At 45.4% G+C, this 13,123-nt stretch overlaps 2 protein-coding genes across 2 annotated transcripts in view; one reads left to right on the plus strand and one right to left on the minus strand.

Annotated features, from left to right (window-relative positions):
* The window catches only part of LOC311590337 (speckle-type POZ protein-like), a 399,822-nt gene that overhangs the window by 365,408 nt on the left and 21,291 nt on the right, over positions 1 to 13,123 (plus strand). The window lies entirely within an intron of this gene.
* LOC311590215 (speckle-type POZ protein-like) lies at positions 6,668 to 7,756 on the minus strand (the record flags this gene model as incomplete). Its single annotated transcript, XM_084769091.1, has 1 exon — positions 6,668 to 7,756. One exon carries the CDS (start codon positions 7,754 to 7,756, stop codon positions 6,668 to 6,670), a length of 1,089 nt encoding a protein of 362 aa, XP_084625217.1.

The following is a 13,123-nucleotide window of genomic DNA, read 5'->3' on the forward strand; positions in this document are numbered from 1 at the left end:
CTTGCCCAATTTTTTTTATTGATTTTGTTTGAAAGTCTGTTTGATTAATATTAGAATGGCTACTCCAATTTGCTGCCTTTCTCTATTTGCTTAGAAGCCATTTTTCCAGACTTTTCCTCTGAGGTAATGTCTATCCTTGATGCTGAGATGTGATTCTTGAATGCAGAGGAATGTTGTATTATTTATGCATACATTCTGTGAGTCTGTGTCTTTTTATTGAAGAGTTGAGACCACTGATGATGAGAGAAATTAATGCCCAGTGACGGTTAGGTCCTTTCATTTTGATGTTGGCTGTGTAATGTGTTAGTCTAGTTTTTGTTTTGATGAAGTGAAGTTATTTCCTGTGTTATCCTGGTGTGTAGTTAGCCTCTTTGGGTTGGAGTTTGCTTTCTAGTGACTTCTGTATGGATGGATTTGTGGGTAGGTACTGTTTGAATTTCATTTTGTCATGGAATATCTTGATTTTTTCATCGATGGTTCCCGAAGGTTTTCTAGGGTATAGCAAGCTGGACTAGCATCTGTAGTCTCCTCTGGACCCAGACACTATCACCTTGTGGCCCAGAGTTCCATCTGAAACACAAGGCATGGGTGCTGCCTGTGTATGGCTAGCTTTGCATTGGAGCCTGAGTCTCTTTGGACTCAGTACTCACCTTGGCTTGGCTGAGTGACCTGAGGTCAGATCCACATTTGCATCCCAAGACACTGGTGCAGTGCAGTTCAGCCTGAGACAGCAGCAGCCCACCTCCATGCCTGCCCATGGCTCACGTGGATCCCACAGAACATCCCCATCTAATATCCTCCCACTCTTCTCTTCATCCCAGATCCCCCACCCGCGCCCCCAGACTCCAGCAGGCACCCAGTGCTAAGCCCCAGGCCATGGTGGCCAGAAGACCAAGCTGTATATGGGCTTGAATATCTCTTCTCCCTCAGCTCCCCCAAGGGCAATCCCTCAGTACCATCTCTGGCTCTACAGCAGACACCCTGTGGGGGACTTCACTGCCCCTCCCCTCACAGCTACTGAGGTCCCACAGATCTTACCATTCCAAACCATCCCCTTCTACATGACTGCTAGCAGTGGGAGTAGGACATCTTTGATTCTTCTGGCTTCTATTGAGACCCTCTGCCTACTCCTGTGTTACCTCACCCAGCCCTGGTGTGATGGGTTAAGCCTACTCTTAGTGCATCTTGTCATGCTGCCATCAGTTGGTATTCCTGGGAGGTGTACTTTGTTTGGAAGAAAAGTAGGAACAGTAGTTTTAGAGGAGAGGGGAAGTAGAGGGGGCAGATTTTGGAGGAGCTTAGGTAAGGGAGGCTGCAGTCGGGATGTACTGCTTGAGAGAAGAATAAAGAAAAAGAAAAAATAAGTTACCTCACACAAAAAGAACCAGGGCCAGACCATTTTAGCACAGAATTTAGCAAGTCTTCCAAAGAACAGTTAGCACCAATACTAATCAAATAATTCCACTAAATACCAACAGAAGGCTCATTGCCCAATCTGTTCATGACGCTACTGTTACCCTCATACCCAAACTACATAAAGACCCAACAAAGAAAGAGAATTACAGACCAATTTCCTTTATGAAAAATTATTCAGAAGTACTCAATAAAATACTCAAAATCCAAACCCTAAGTCACATCAAAGCTCATCCACCATGTTCCTCCTCATGCCAATGATGCAAGATGGTTCAACAGGCAAAAATCAGGACATTGATTCTACTGTATAACCAAATTGAAAGATGAAAGCACACATCACCTCATTAGATGTAGAAAAGGCCTTTGACAAAATCCAACACCATTCATGAGAAACATCCTGGAGATATTAGAGACACATCAACTGAGCATAATAAAGGCAGGATCCAGCAAGCCCACAGCCAGCATCGACCTACATGGAGAGACACTCAAACCAACTCCACTAAAATCAGGAACAAGACAAGGTTGTCAACTCTCTCTCTTCCCATAGAATATAGTACTTGATGTCTTCGAAAGAGCAATGAGACAACTGAAGGAGATAAAGGGCACACAGATTGGAAAAAAGAAGTCAAAATATTCTTCTTTGCAGATGATATGAAGGTAGACGTGTGAACCTAAAAATTCCACCCAGGATCTTCTACAGCTAATAATCACTTTCATCAAGTACCTGGATAACAATGTACTCACAAAAGTCAGCAGAGCTCCCATATAAAAATGATAAACAGAATTAGAAAGAAATCCAGAAACCCACCTTTCACAATACCCCCGAGGAATATAAACATCTTGAGCAACTTTAGCCAAGCAATCAAAGGACTTATAGGATAAAAATTCAAGTCTTTGAAGAAAGAAGTTGAAGAAGATATAAGAAGATGGAAATATCCCCAGTGCTCACAGATCAGGAGGATTAACCTAGTAAAAATGACCACCTTACTAAAAACAATCTACACACTGGATGCAATCCCCACCAAAATGGCACCACAACTCTTCACAGATCTTCAAAGACAGTTCTCAATTTCATATGGAAACCCAACAAAACACAACCACATCAACAACAACAAAAATGATAGCTAAAACAATCCTGAGCAATAAAAGGACTACAGGATCTCTCATTTCTGATTTCAAGTTGTGTTATAGGGTTACAGTAATGAAAACTGTATGGTATTGGCCTAAAGCAGACATATTGATCAATGGAATGGAATTGAAGACTGAGACATAAACCTAAATACCTATCTATGGACACCTGATTTTTCATAAATAGGCTAGAAATACACAATGGAAAAAGAGACAGAATATTTTCACCAATGGCGCCATCTAACTTGTCTTCTTCCTCCTGAGCCTCCTGAGCTTAGAGATTAAAAAAAATAAAAGTAAGCCATAGTCATAATTGGAGGGTGCTGCAGCAGGGAAGTAGAAATGCACCAGCCTGGGAAAGTGTGTAGGGGATGTGTGCACACTGCAGGGGTCTGCTCCTCTGCTTCCATTCAGTCATGGTGCACTGCTTCAACAGTGACTTAAAAAGCAGGCAATTACACAGTGTGTGTGTGTGTGTGTGTGTGTGTGTGTGTGTGTGTGTGTGTGTGTGTGTGAGATGGAGAGAGAGGGGGGGGGGAGAGAACACAAAACAATCAGGGCTTGGAGTGGGTAAATGAGAAATACGAAACGGAGAATCCTTTTTTTTTTCATTTCTCTGACAGCTTACAGTATTCGCAGAGGTCCCAAATACTATTATAACCTAAGATACCATTTTGAACTGATTATCTGATGGGAATTCTGGCCAAGTCAATCGAAAAAGTGAATAAATTTAGGGCCCATCAGTGTTCTTTAAACAAGCCCCAACTGTTTGATTTACCAATGAACTCAGGAGCCAGAGGCTAAGGTGAAGGCCTGCTAGCTCAGAGAGGCAGAGAAAGCACCCAGCTGACCTTCCTACTCAACTCATGACCCAGAGGAAAAAGCCAAAAGCTAAAAGTCAAAATCCCCCAAAGCTCTTCTTCAGCACTCTGCCTTAAATACTCCTTAAGTCAGTGCCCCTCCTTTCTGTTTAATCCCTGTCAGCTGGTGCTGCTCCACCTCTTGACCTAGGGTTAACTTGACTTAATCCTGTTACAGAAAGCAATTGGAGCCAGGCATGGTGGTGCAAGCCTTTTGTTTTGTTTTGTTTTGTTTTTATTTGTTTGTTTTTGAGACAGGGTTTCTCTGTGTATCCCTGGCTGTCCTGGACTTGCTTTGTAGAACAGGGTGGCCTCGAACTCACAGCAAACTGCTTGTCTCGCCTCCCTAGTGCTGGGATTAAAGTATGCACCACAAAGCCTGGTTTGACACATGCCTTTAATCACAGCACTCCGGAGACAGAACAAGGCAAATTTCTGTGAGTTTGAGGCCAGCCTGGTCGACAAAGTGAGTCCAGGACAGCCAAGGCTACACAGAAAAACCCTCTCTCAAAAACAAAAATCAACCAACCAAAACAAAACAAAAAACCCAGGAGGCCCTAGAAAAGCTGTGATAGTACAGGCAGCTCTGGAGGGAGGGCAGGAGAGGAGGAGGTGAAATAAACCCACTTGTGCCCATGGAGACTGCAGAATTGCATCTCCAAAGGTGAGGGGATGAGGTCAGGTGAAGAAGGCTGGCCATGAACTTAAAGAGCGTTGGAGCATGTACCTCTGCCTCAAAGAGGGGTGTCTGAGGACAACAGTCACTTCCTGGGATTCAGAGAAACATTTACACTCACCAAAGAAGAAACTTATCTGGCAAACACCACTGTCCAGCTCATCCTTTTTTCTTTAAGGATTTATTAACTTCTTTGTTGTTGTTTTTGTTGTTTGTTTTGAGACAGGGCTTCTCTGTGTATAGGCCTGGATGTCCTGGCCTGAAACTTACAGAGGTCAGCCTGCCTCTGCCCCCCAAGCTCTGGGATTAAAGGCTTGGGCCACTACACCCAGGCTTGCCTATTCTTTTATTTAAGGATTTATTCACTTCCTTAAAACCTCTGTCATTCTCATGAAGTTCCTTTTAAGGTATGTCTTGTGCCTCAGCTGTGGTGGGGAATCGGGGCTTGGATCTTGAGCAGCAGAAGAGAGGAAGATGACAGGCAGCTTTCTTAGCAGGTTTGACCTGTGGGTTATCACGGAGCGATTGCATTTGTGGCTGGAATACAGCCATGAGTGGAAAAGAGGGGGTTAAAGGGGATTGTCTGTGGGATCTACAGGAGATGTAGGGGGGTGTGGGTGGAAGGAAGGCTGCACATGGCGGTCTGTACAAGCTATGGGGGTGAGACGGGGGCACTGGATTCGCACGGAAGGGGGGGTTGCCTCACCTGTTTCCCTGCCCTGCTCCGCTGCCCTGTTCCTAGAAAAGGTCTGCTGTGTTGGGGGCTGGGATGATGGGGGGTGTTGGGGTAAGGAAGACTGGGGGAGAAGATCTGTGTGACCCATTGGAAGGGGGAGATGAGGTCTCAGACAGGAAGGAAAGACCAGAGAAGAGTTTCTGCTACAGAGCTGGGACTGAGAATGGGGAAATTGGAAGTGGGGGAGCAAAGGATGGTACATGGATCTGCCTTTGGACTTCTTGTTACCCTGGAAAGAGTGGCCCTTGGCTTAGCATGGGGGCCTGTCCTGGGCTGGTGGAGATGGCAAAGAAAGAGCAGAGGGGAGTTAGAAGGGAAGATGTGCGGTATCCATAGCAGATGGGAACAGTGGGCAAACGAGGCTCCCACAGGAGGTCTGCTGCAGAGGTGGGCATGACACTGTGGCACTGGGTCTGTGAAGAGTGGGGAAGGTCTGCAGCAGTCTGCCTGGTTTCCTGGCAGACATGGCATGGATCCATGTTTCTCAACACTTTGCGGTGGTGTCTAATGACCCTTTCAAAGAGGTAGAATATCAGAAATCCTGCATATCAGGTGTCAAGGTATCTCTGTGTAGCCTTGGTTGTCATGGACTTCTTTGTAGACCAGGCTGGCCTCAAATTCATAGATCCACCTGCCTCAGCCCCTCTGAGTGCTGGGATTAGAGGCATGCACCACCTCACCAGGCTCATGGAAGAGGGGGAGGAAGGATTGAAAGGGTCAAGTGGTCAAGGACACAAAAGGAAAACCTACAAAACAAACCTGGAACTATGGGGGATCACAGGGACTGAACCATCACCCAGAGAACATCCATGGAGTAGACCTAGACCCGCACACAGGTGTAACAGGTACAGCTTGGTTCTCATGTGGGCTCTAACAGGAGGAGTGGGGACTGGCCCTGACTGTTGCCTGCTTTTGGGTCCCTTTTCCCTAAGGGGACCAACGACCACCTTGTGTAGTGTCAATAGAAGATGCCACCAGGTGTACTTGACATGCCAAGGTGGGTTGATACCCATAGGAGGTCTCCTCTTCCCTGAAACGAAAGAGAGGGGGGCATAAGAGGAGGGGAAGGGAGAGGATAGACAGGAACAGGGAGGGGGGGAGAGAAAGGGACAGGGAGGAGGGGAGAGGGTAAGGTCCAGTCTAAAGTAAAGAATGTTAATTAACTAATTAATAATAAAAAATAAAGGGACTCTACAATTGATTAAAACACTTTTATTCACTTTCTATTTCAATTGCAAGGCTCTGTCTGCAGAGATGTATGTGCCCATGCACTCCAGGAAGTGTCTCAGATCCCTGGATGTCCAGTCACAGATGGATGAAAACTCCTGTGTGTGCTGGGAAGAGTCCACGTGTCCTCTGCAAGAGCATCATTGCTTTTATCACCTGAGTTGACTCTCCAGTCCCCACACACTGAGTTATGGGTGGAAAACAAGTCTTTGTCTTTTCCTACCTTTAAGAGTACATGTTAATGTTCCTTTTCTCATTGTTACTGACCCCTTGGTCATGCGTTCTGCTCAGTCGAATCAAAACAGGTCCCCCGACACCTCCTAAAAACCATCTCTCCAAACTGTGGTTCCTGCAAGCACCTAAGTTGACTCAGTCTTCAAGTCAGTGGACAAAATGAAACAATTCCAGGAAGAAGGCAGATGTTAGGTAGAGCACAGCAGAGCCCTGGGCTACCCACATGGCAATCATTTCAACTTCTTCCAGATGTTTGAAATCCTGAGCCACCAGGCTGTCTTTGCCCAGATCCAGTGTAAATGCAGCAGCAATGCCTTGGTGTACCTGGAGGTCACTGGTCACAGCACTGTCTACCCTTGAGGAAGACAGGGCTAGGTCACATCTAACCAAGAGCTAGGATCTCTTCAGGCGTTTGAGAGGGGGCTCCAGCCAGGGACCCTGTGCAGAAGCCAGGGACTGGAATGCTTCAGCCAGCAAGTGGGGATGGGCTTCCCCCATTTCCTTCCACCCTGAGGTCTCAGAGACCTCGGAAGCATGACCTGTAATGAAACCCAGGGCCTGCATTTTCAGCTCTTGTGCACTGTGGAGGTCAGCCAGGAAGAGAGTGTGAGCAGCATTCTCTACTGAGAGGTCCCTGCAGAGGGCGTCCTCACACATGGCCTTCAAATGCTCCAGGCCATACCTGTCAGCAGCTGCCAGCACATCAGGGGCCAAGTTGCGGAGGTTTGGCGCCTTCCCTGTGTAAATGAATCCCATCATCTCCTTGAAGACTTGAGGCTCCATGTCCTGGATCTCAATTCGGTGTCTTTGTTTCTCCTTCATGTCATGTTCAAACATGGCTCTGAAAACCGGAGAGCGAGCCCCTAAGATGGCCTTGTGAGCCCGGAATTCATGACCAGCTACCAACAGGCTGCAGTCTGTGAAGCGGGAAGACTCCCACAGCTCCCCTAGGTCAGCAGTCAATGTACACCTTGGAACCTTTATCGCAGGTGTCCAGTCCTCTTCAGAAATGCTATAGGTGTCTTGGACCATGGTCACATTGCAGAGCAGGGTGAGGTTGTTCTCAGGGAGAAGGTCTTCTGCCAGGGACAAAAGGAAATCTTGAAGGATGAACATTTTGTATCCCCAGTTGTCTCCAGGAAGGAACTTAAAGACCCGTGGGCTACTCATTCCCAGAGTTTTGTCTCCTTCCGCATTTATAATACAAAACTGGAACTTTGCCCAATCTGGGGTCTTCGGACTCCTGAGCAACACCAGGTAAACTGACACATAATCTTTGCTTTCTAGGTCAATGCCTTTGGGGTGAACTCTCAAACACCATTTCAGGTTGTCATCAGCTCCTGATGAGAAAGTCCCACTGAAAATGGGGTCCGGCATTCCCTCCAGGCAAAAGGAGAAGTTGTGGATGGTCGACCTGTAGGAAATCTCCTGTACAGCAATATGTGTGTAACCCCGGGTCGCGACTGCCTGGTCCCCTGACATTTCTACTGGAGACAGTTTGAGGTTCAATTTCTATCCAAAGTGAAGAATTAAGATATGGTTTCTCTTCTTCCTGTAGGACATAAGAACAAAAACTTTTCAGACTTTTAGTGTCTCACCTCCACTCTGTTCCCCACGTGCTGAGACTGGAAAGTTGTGCGTCTCTGTAATTATCTACCCAGATTTGAATATGAATTTCAGACAAGACCGTCCGAGCCCCTAGTGACTCTTACAGTACTTCATTTCTTTCTCTGTATTGAATTAGATAAACTGGGAACTGGTTTTGCCTATAATACACAACTTTTTAAGTGTTTGGGAAATTTTTATACATTCTGTTAAAAATTTATGTATATTTAAATATTTTTCACTTGATAACCCAATTGTAGCCCCCTCCCTCATTTCCTCCAGGCATCATCTTTGCCCCTCAATTTCCCTATCCAAGTCCTCAGAGAGGGGGAGCCCTTCTCCCCTACCAACTGACCCCAGCCTATCAGGTCTCCTCAGGTCTGCCTACATCCTCTTCCTCTGCAGCATGGTAAAGCACCCGGCCACGGGAAAGTCATCTAAGTACAGGCAACCAAGTCCATGGCAGGAACAGCCCCAGCTCTACTTATTATGGGCCCCATATTGAGATGGAGATGCCAATAGGCTACCTCTGAGTGGGGTGCCTGGCTTTTCTCCATGCATGGTCCTTCTTTGGTGCACAGAATCTGCAAAAACCATGAGCCCAGATTTCTTGATTCTGTTAGTCTTTTATAGAGATCCTGTCCCATATGGGTCCTTCTATCCCCAACTCCTCCATAGCACTCCCTGTACTCTGCCCTAAGTTGGGCTGTGAGACTGAGCTTCTGCTTTGATCTCCTGATGGGTAGAGCCAGGGAAACAACGCTCTGGACAATAGCCACAAAAACCATAAAGAATCTTGATGTAACTGTAACCAAGGAACTAAATGTCTTGTATGAAAAAAAAAACCATCAAATCTCTGAAGAAAGAGACTGAAGAAAATATGAGAAGATGGAAAGATGTTCCATGGTCGAGGATAGGTAGGATTAACCAAGAAACAATGGCCATCTTACCACAGCAACCCACAGATTTAATGCCGTTCCCATTAAATGCCAACACAATTCTTTACGGCTCCTGAAAAACCAGCTCTCTACTTCATTTGGGACAACAAAAATCCAGAATAGCTAAGACAATCCTGACCATGAAAACATCATCTGGAGGGATGGTTGTCCCTGATCTCAGGATGTACTATAGAGCAACAGTGATAAAAAGTGCATGGTACTGGCATAAACACAGACAAGTGGATCAATGGAATCCAAACAAAGATCCAGAAATACACGCCCACGTGTAATTTTTGAGGAAGAAGGCAAACCATATGATAGAAAAATAAAAGCACCTTCAATGAATTGTGCTGGTCTACTGCATGTCTACATGTCAAAAAAGCAAACAGATATGTTCCATGATGTTGGATTCAATGTGATCCCTGAGATGGTGAAATAGAAAATCCTGTCTGAGATCCCATTTTGGTCCTTGAGATTGTGAACTGTTTATACTGCCTTTGATCCCATTGTGACCCCTGACATTGTGAACTATAAAAACACAGAATTTAATAAAGTGAACCCTAGGTCAATGGGTGGGGCAAGCAAGCAGCTGACAGGGATTAAGTGTAGGCAAGGCTTTGAGTAGAGGAACAATTAAGATAGCTTTCAGGATAACAGGATCTTGGGATTTTAGCTGGAGCTCCTTGGCCTCTGGAAGCTTTTGGACTTGGGTTTCTAGGTATTTTCTTCCTGGGCAGTCAGCTGAGCTAATGAGACTTTGGGACCTTTTCCATCAGGAGGTGAGCTGAGCAGGAAGGTTAGCTGACTGCTTTCTCTGCCTCTCTGAGCTAGCAGGTTTTTCACCACAGCATCTGTATCATGTGTCTTTATTGGTAAAATAAAGTGATCTGGGAATTTCACGGAAACCATCCTAGATCCATAGTTATTACAGCACAAACCTCAAGTGCCAGAGCACAAAAGACATTATCATAAAACGAGGACGACTAAATCTATTAAAAGAGATAGTGTGGAAGATCCTTGAACTCTTTGGCACAGGAGACATCTTCCTGAAGAAATACCAACAGCCCAGACTCTAAGATCAACAATTAATAAGTGAGACATCATTAAATTGAAAAGTTCCTATGAGACAGAGGCTGCTGCCAAAAAACAAAACTATAGCCTACTGTCTGAGAAAAGATCTTCACCAACTCTCCATCCAACAGAGGGCCAGTATGCAGTCCATATAAGGAACTCAAGAAATTGAACACCAACAAACCAAATAATCCAATTAAAATATTGGATACAGAGCTGAACAGAAACCTCTCAAGGAAAAAATATGAAATTTCTAAGAAACACTTAACGAAAGGCTCAACATCCATGGCCATCAGGAGAATACAATCAATACCTCTCAGGGATTCCATCTTACACCTTCCGAATGGCTAAGACCAAAAACTCAAGACAGAGCACATGCTGGTAAGGATGTGGAGAAAGGGGAACTCTCCTTCATTGCTAGTGAGAGTACAAACGGGTTCAACCATTTTGGAAATCGTTCTGGCACTTTCTATGCAACTTGGGAACAGCACTCCCTCAATACCCAAGCATACCACTCCTGGGCATATACACCAAAGATGCTCTACCATACAACAAGGACATTTGTTCTACAATGTTATTGGTAATGGCCAGAAATTGGACAATCCAGATTTCCCTCAACCAAAGAATGCATAGAGAAACTGTGGTCCATCTACACCATGGAATTCTATTTCAGCTGTCAAAAACGAGGACATCATGAAAATTTCAGAATAACAGAACTTAGAGAATGAAGGAAGCTAGATCAAGGGCATTGAGGAGAATGACTTACAGGCTGCAGTCAAGCTAATCCACTGACCGCTGGCTGTGCACAGAGATGCCAAGAGGCCTGTCAGCTGTTCAGTCCAGGAGGCGATGTCTCTGCTGGTCTTCAGTATACACTGCAAACCTGCAGAAGCAGGCTGTAATGCCGGTGATGGACTGCACTTGCAAGCCAAGAGGGGCCAAGTGGCAGAAATCTCAACCTTCCTTCTTCCATGCCCTTATAAAGTCTTGCAGGGAAGGTGTGGCCTAATTAAAGGTGTGGTTGCCAGGATCAAGACCTGGATTCAAAGGGTGTGGCTCCTTGTTTTGAGATCTAGTGTCAACTTTGTGTCTTTGGACTTCCAAATCGGGATTCCATACGGATCTGCCTACTTCAATTGAAGCAAAATCTTTCTCACAGGCAGGCCCTCCATTGTGGGGTTTGAGTTCACTCCAGATGGACTCAAGGTTTAGCACAAAGTGCCATCCCATGTGTATCTTCTTCCTGTAGCTAAGTCCATATGTGAAGGGATTATGTGAATTTCTACTAGCTACTCTTTCCTCTTGTGGTTGTGTTACAATTCTCCCTGCCATGAGTGTGAAAATGGGAGGAGTGTTTTACTCATCTGTCAGGGACCTGACTGTCACAACAGGCAGGCAGGTGGAAGAGCTCACCTATGGTGTCTCACAAGCAGAGCCAGAGACCTCTGAATGTGCTGTCTTCTTCGCTGTCTTTTTCCAATGCAGACTCATGGTCCTTGCATGGGTCTATGCACCTTTATTCATGGTCTTTCCTCTCTGCCTCAGATAATCATCCTTGGAATAACTATGTCATCCCCTGTATGCAATAAGTGTGATATTCTAAGTATCCTGGTTGGCTGAGGGTGAAGAGTCGTGTTCAAAACTGTCAGACTCCATTTTGCTAGAAACATCCTTAAAACATCCCAAAGACCACAAACCCTTGAAAAATTTCTTGCTGGAGGGTCAAACTGATCTACACTGAGCTGCAGTCTATTTGTACTTTTATTATGTTTGATTCAATGATGTCATAACTGCCCCTTTGCCATCTACATACTCTATTACACTTTGCATGTACACTAAACACTGCCATGCACACTTTCAAGACCATCCAGATCTGTTTGTCAGCAAAATACCTTGAGTCTGAGCTGACCACCATGTTTTACCATCCTCAGCACTCTATAAGCTAATTGTGATTTTCTTCTTTACATATGCAATACAAATTTGCCTCAAGGATCATTGAGATTCTGGATTGGCCCCCAGCCTGAGCTCTGCCCCAGACACCCTGTGGGGGAATTCACTGCCTCACTCCTCACAGCTACTGAGGGTCCCACAGATCTTACCATTCCAAACCATCCCCATCTTCATGACTGCTAGCAGTGGGAGTAGGACATCTCTGATTCTTCTGGCTGCTCTTGAGACCCTCTGCCTACTCCTGTGTTACCTCACCCAGCCCTGGTGTGATGGTTTAAGCCTACTCTTAGTGCATTTTGTCATGCTGTGGTCAGTTGATATCCCCAGGAGGCATACTTTGTTTGGAAGAAAAGTAGGAACAGTAGTTTTAGAGGAGAGGGGAAGTAGAGGGGGCAGAATCTGGAGGAGCGTAGGGAGGGGAGGCTGCGGTCGGGATGTACTGCTTGAGAGAAGAATAAAGAAAAAGAAAAAATAAGTTACCTCACACAAAAAGAACCAGGGCCAGACCATTTTAGCACAGAATTCACCAAGACTTCCAAAGAACATTTAGCACCAATACTCCTCAAATAATTCCACTAAATAGCAACAGAAGGGTCATTGCCCATATGTTCCTGAGGTCATTGTTACCCTGATACCCAAACTACATGAAGACCCAACAAAGAAAGAGAATTACAGACCAATTTCCTTTATGAAAATTTTGTGTGTGTGTTTTGGGGTGGGGTTGGTGAGGTGGCATAATTATTTTTTCCTTTTTGTCTTTATTTATTGTTCATGCTTACAGTGCAGCCTCACCACAGTCCTCCCTTCCACTTCTCCTCCAGTTCCTCCCACCTCTGTCCCTCTCCTCCGTCTTATTTCAGGAAACAGAAGGTTTTCCAAGGACACCAAGAGAACACAACACTGGGCCGTGGGAGCACACTCCATCCCAGTGCTCAGAAGGAAGAGAAAGTCATAGCTCTGTGAGTTTGAGGGCAGCCTGGTTTACAGAGCAACTTCCAGGACAGCCGGGGGTACATAGAAAAATGCTGTCTCAAAAAATAAAAAGGGGTGGGGCACCCTGGAATCAAACCCTCAAATCAAGGCTGTGTGAGGCAACGCAGTCAAAGGAAAACAATCCCAAGATTGGGCAAACAAGTTAAAGACATCTTCACTTTTATTGTTAGGATTACCACAAAAACCCCAGGCTAAAAAACAAAAAAATCATAACAGAGCCAGGAGTGGCAGTGTATGCCTGTTATCCCAGCACTCAGGGAGGCAGAGGCAGGTAGATTTCTAGGAGGTTGAG

Source organism: Acomys minous (genome assembly GCF_964271855.1).
Source record: "Acomys minous genome assembly, chromosome: 19".
NCBI lineage: Eukaryota > Metazoa > Chordata > Mammalia > Rodentia > Muridae > Acomys > Acomys minous.